Source organism: Phalaenopsis equestris, unplaced genomic scaffold (genome assembly GCF_001263595.1).
Source record: "Phalaenopsis equestris unplaced genomic scaffold, ASM126359v1 Scaffold001312, whole genome shotgun sequence".
In the NCBI taxonomy this organism is placed as follows: domain Eukaryota; kingdom Viridiplantae; phylum Streptophyta; class Magnoliopsida; order Asparagales; family Orchidaceae; genus Phalaenopsis; species Phalaenopsis equestris.
The window spans coordinates 81,606-85,646 of record NW_018165751.1 but is presented as its reverse complement, the minus strand read 5'-3'; the positions used below and the strand labels follow the sequence as shown (position 1 = coordinate 85,646).

At 34.7% G+C, this 4,041-nt stretch overlaps 1 protein-coding gene across 1 annotated transcript in view; it reads right to left on the bottom strand.

The window, feature by feature from the left end:
* The window catches only part of LOC110033959 (DNA ligase 4), a gene marked incomplete at its 5' end in the record, with an annotated part of 58,025 nt that overhangs the window by 7,110 nt on the left and 46,874 nt on the right, over positions 1–4,041 (bottom strand). The window contains 3 exon segments of the mRNA XM_020738141.1: positions 548–670; positions 2,393–2,551; positions 2,659–2,792. Coding sequence (XP_020593800.1) covers positions 548–670; positions 2,393–2,551; positions 2,659–2,792 — 416 coding nt within the window.

Below are 4,041 nucleotides of genomic sequence, written 5' to 3'. Positions count from 1 at the left end.
TATATATATATATATTATAAACGTCCAAGAGCTAATTTTATTGAAATTGAAAAGATACATAGAGGTTGTATGATAGGACCCAAAAAAAGGTGCGCTACCCATACGATAAATCAGACACTAGCATCCTAAAAGGATGAAACATAGATAAAACATAAAAAAAACAAAAGTGTCGTTCCATTACCCGAAGTTACTAGAGTATCATCCATTAAGTTCCCAAGCTGGGGTGTGCCTCCATTCTTCTTTTTCTTTCTAGATGTGTATACCTGTCATTCTTCATTGAGAACTGGCTCATCTGATCGGTGTGGTCAACAGATTGTTGGGCATGTAGGAGAGAATGAACCCCCAGCTCCTGACTAGCAGTAACAACATTCTGATTCTAAAGAGGTGGTAAGCACGTCTCTTCAACACCTGATGCATCCCGGGGTTGTAGAGCTTCAATACTATCCTGATTATCAGACCCAAGTAAACCATCTGCCAATATATCAGTCGAAAGATTAGAGACAGTTTTGTCTGCGGTAGTGGGAGGGGGAGGTGGCATCGTGCGAACCGGTGTTTCAATAGTCTGTAAAATGCACTTAGGAGCAGAGGAAAAACAAGTATGAGGTGGGGCAGATCCAGAAGCGTTTTAAACTTTCTCTGGTGTAAAAGATGGCGCTGAGTTGATGGAATGCTGTGAAAATCATAAAAGAATAAAGCAAATTACACATTTAATTATTCACGCGGCTAAGAACATGTAAATTGCAAAAGATTTTACATTAATAGAACTGCAATAACAAGAAAATCACAGAATCATAAGATTCTTCACAAGCAACTTTCTTCATCCCTAGTGGTTTTTATAAAGAAAACACCTCTTGTTATGCATCAAGCGCCTAGAAAGAGCACATTTAAATTTTGTAAGATTAAATATCATTTCATATACTTTCCCATGACATTTTTTTAGCACATTGAATGATGTTGATCTATCATATTTATAGTATTTTTATAATATTTTTTCTATGATCATTTTTTTCTCTCTATCTTCTTATGGCCAATGTTTCATGATCAACCTTGCACTAAAATGATTTTCTTGTTCATATTTTTTAATTGCACTAGTGTATATTTAATGGTTGTAAAACCATATTATTTTTTTTTCATCATTATAACATATTAATACACGATTTGTAGATGCTAATTGTTACCTTTCATACTATCTGAAAGTCTAAATTTGTAAAAATAGATCAAGGCTGGTAGATATGATTGACATAAGATTAAATTAAGCCATGATTAAATTAAAATCCAAAATAATTTCCAACCATAATTTGAAAATTCCCAAAATTCCTATTCATAGTCAATTGTCCAATATGAACCCTAAGTCCATAAGCTTTTCAAATTACATTTCACTTTCAAAGCTACAAGATAATTGAAGAAGAACTCCCATTAGTGCACCTCTAGCAAATTATATAAATAACAAACAAAATAAACCAACTTCTAAAAGAAAAAAAGTAAACTATAAACATATCTTTGCATCATGTGATGCTTCCAATGAGAATAAACGTAAGTATTTCCAATAAATCTGTCGGGCTTCAACAAATTCATCTCAAAATTTTGCATTTAATACTTATCAAGCAAATCAAGTTATAATTTATAGATTTTTTTATGACTTTTAATGATCTTATATCGTAGCAAAATCTCTTCAAATTTACTCGTATACTCGAAATTAGTTTGGTAGCTTGCAATAATAAATTAAATTGTTCAAGGAAATGACCACAATATAACAAAAACAAATATTTCTTTTGAAGTTAATTTATTTCAGCCCATGTGATAGTATGCTCTCTTTCTAATATTTCTTTTTATTTTAATGCCCATTTGATTTTAGCTTGACTAAATCTCATCTTTGCAAATTATCCTTTTTTTATGAATACATTGTTTTGCATTTTTTCATTTTAAACCTTTAAAGCTGATTAAGCCAATGTACATAGGTAAAAGCCATTGCCCCAACCTGAAGTCCAGGAGGATAAAGCCAAAAGCCACCACCCAACAGTTTTCACATAAATTTATTTCATTTTAAATTGTTCGAGGAAATGACCACAATATAACAAAAACAAATATTTCTTTTGAAGTTATATTAAAATGGAAGGTTTACATGAATACCACTAAGCTCCCATGTATTTACATACCTAACACCTAAACTTCAATATTTACATAAATACCACCTCAAATATGCTTGAAAAGACGTGTTTCACCTTTTAAAAGTTACAATGGTGGTGTTTTTGATGCATATGCAATATTTGGATAGGATAAATATAAAAGCAAAGTTTAGGTAATAGATATGCAAATGCATAGGAATTGGGAGGCACTTATGTACATGCCCCTATTAAAATTACACATAGCTTACTAAAATATAGATCAATACCTTTCATATATCTCATCAAAGTCATGTGATCCAACCACTGAATAGACTAATAAATGTGTCGCAGGTTCCATATCGTCACAAACATTGCCCCCATGCATTGCAATTTCAAGTTTCATCCTTCTCATGGCCAGCTCTGATATTACTTTGAACTCGGTATTCCTTCAACAGAAAGAGATTTTACATTTAGCTTGGTAGAAATATTAAAACTAGACATAACTTAAGAATTCATTGTATACAATGAAAATCAAAATGGCAGGGAATGTTACCTAAAAGGCATTTCATGTAAGTAAATGAAACAACCATGAAACAGACCCATTCTTCTCACTGGAAGATATTTCTTCCTGTAATGCTCAATCATTTTGGAGTTGGAGTTTACAGATCCAATCATATTGCAAAATATCTGTTCTTACAGAAAGGGAAAAATCTATTAGACCAATTTCTGGTGAGGAGTTCAGAAACGAAAATACATTTCTTTTACATTCATTATAATTATAACTAGAAATTCAGATATTAGAAATGGATCACTCACACACATATAAAATTTATACATACTAACACATTAATTAACTTATAAAAATATTAAATAAACCTTATATGACTTTCGGCCTTTGTCCTATCTCGCGCGCGAACTCACTCGTTCCTCCTTTCAGTCTCAGCTTGATTGCATGAGTTCTTCTTCCTTCGGTCCTGTCTCACCCCAACAAAACACGGGCATATAACCCCTTCCTTTCCTATGCACAAGACCAATTGCCTCGCCGACTTTGAAGTTCTTTCTCCTCGTTTTCCTGTACTCCAACAAAGCCCCAAAAAATTCGACTCATATTTCTATTCACCTTTAGTCTCGACTCATTCCCACAGACCGATCGCATAATCTCCTTCCTCTGCACAAGCAGCATGCAGGAGACGTCAGTCTCGATGCAGATGGGACACACAATTTTATTCTTCCCCCACTTCCCTAAGCAGCACACAACGTCGACCTCTCCTCGATCGCGACACGGTCCAGGTAAGTCTTTGATGTCACTCGACCACTTTCCTTCTCCTTCTTCTTTTCGATTTCTCCTTCCTTGTCTAGGGAACGACGTTATACAGTAGCGCAACTTCTTCATTCTCCTATGCAGCTTCCTTTCCTCTTCCTCACTTGTTATGTTTGATTTGATCGAATATGGGCTGCAACGGTTATATTATAACCAAAGGGACGTGTCGGTTTATTATTATTATTATGATTATTTTAACTTTCTATTATTACAGATAGGGCACTAAAGGTAGCGGCAGCAGATAAGGGAGGGGAATTGGGAAAGATAAGTATCATCGCAGGATTGAATTACAACCAAAGCATTTCTCAAACCATTGGAGAAGATCACTACCATGGAGGAGTTACAACCGAATTGTAATATCCCATTTCTGTAACCATGGGAGAGAGAACGAAAAAACTGAAGAAGCAAAAGCGAGGAGTCAAGCAAATGGGAGATGAATGGAGAGGGCTGGATAGTCGACAACTTGGAGATGAATCGAACAGTCAAGAAGTTGAAACGAGCCTACGTGATGAGTTTGCTATAAAAAGACGCAACAAGGTAAGAGTTAATTACCAGGAGATTACTGAGTGTATGAGACAGCACAAGCTAGAATTTCCCTTAGTCTGAGGAGGGAAA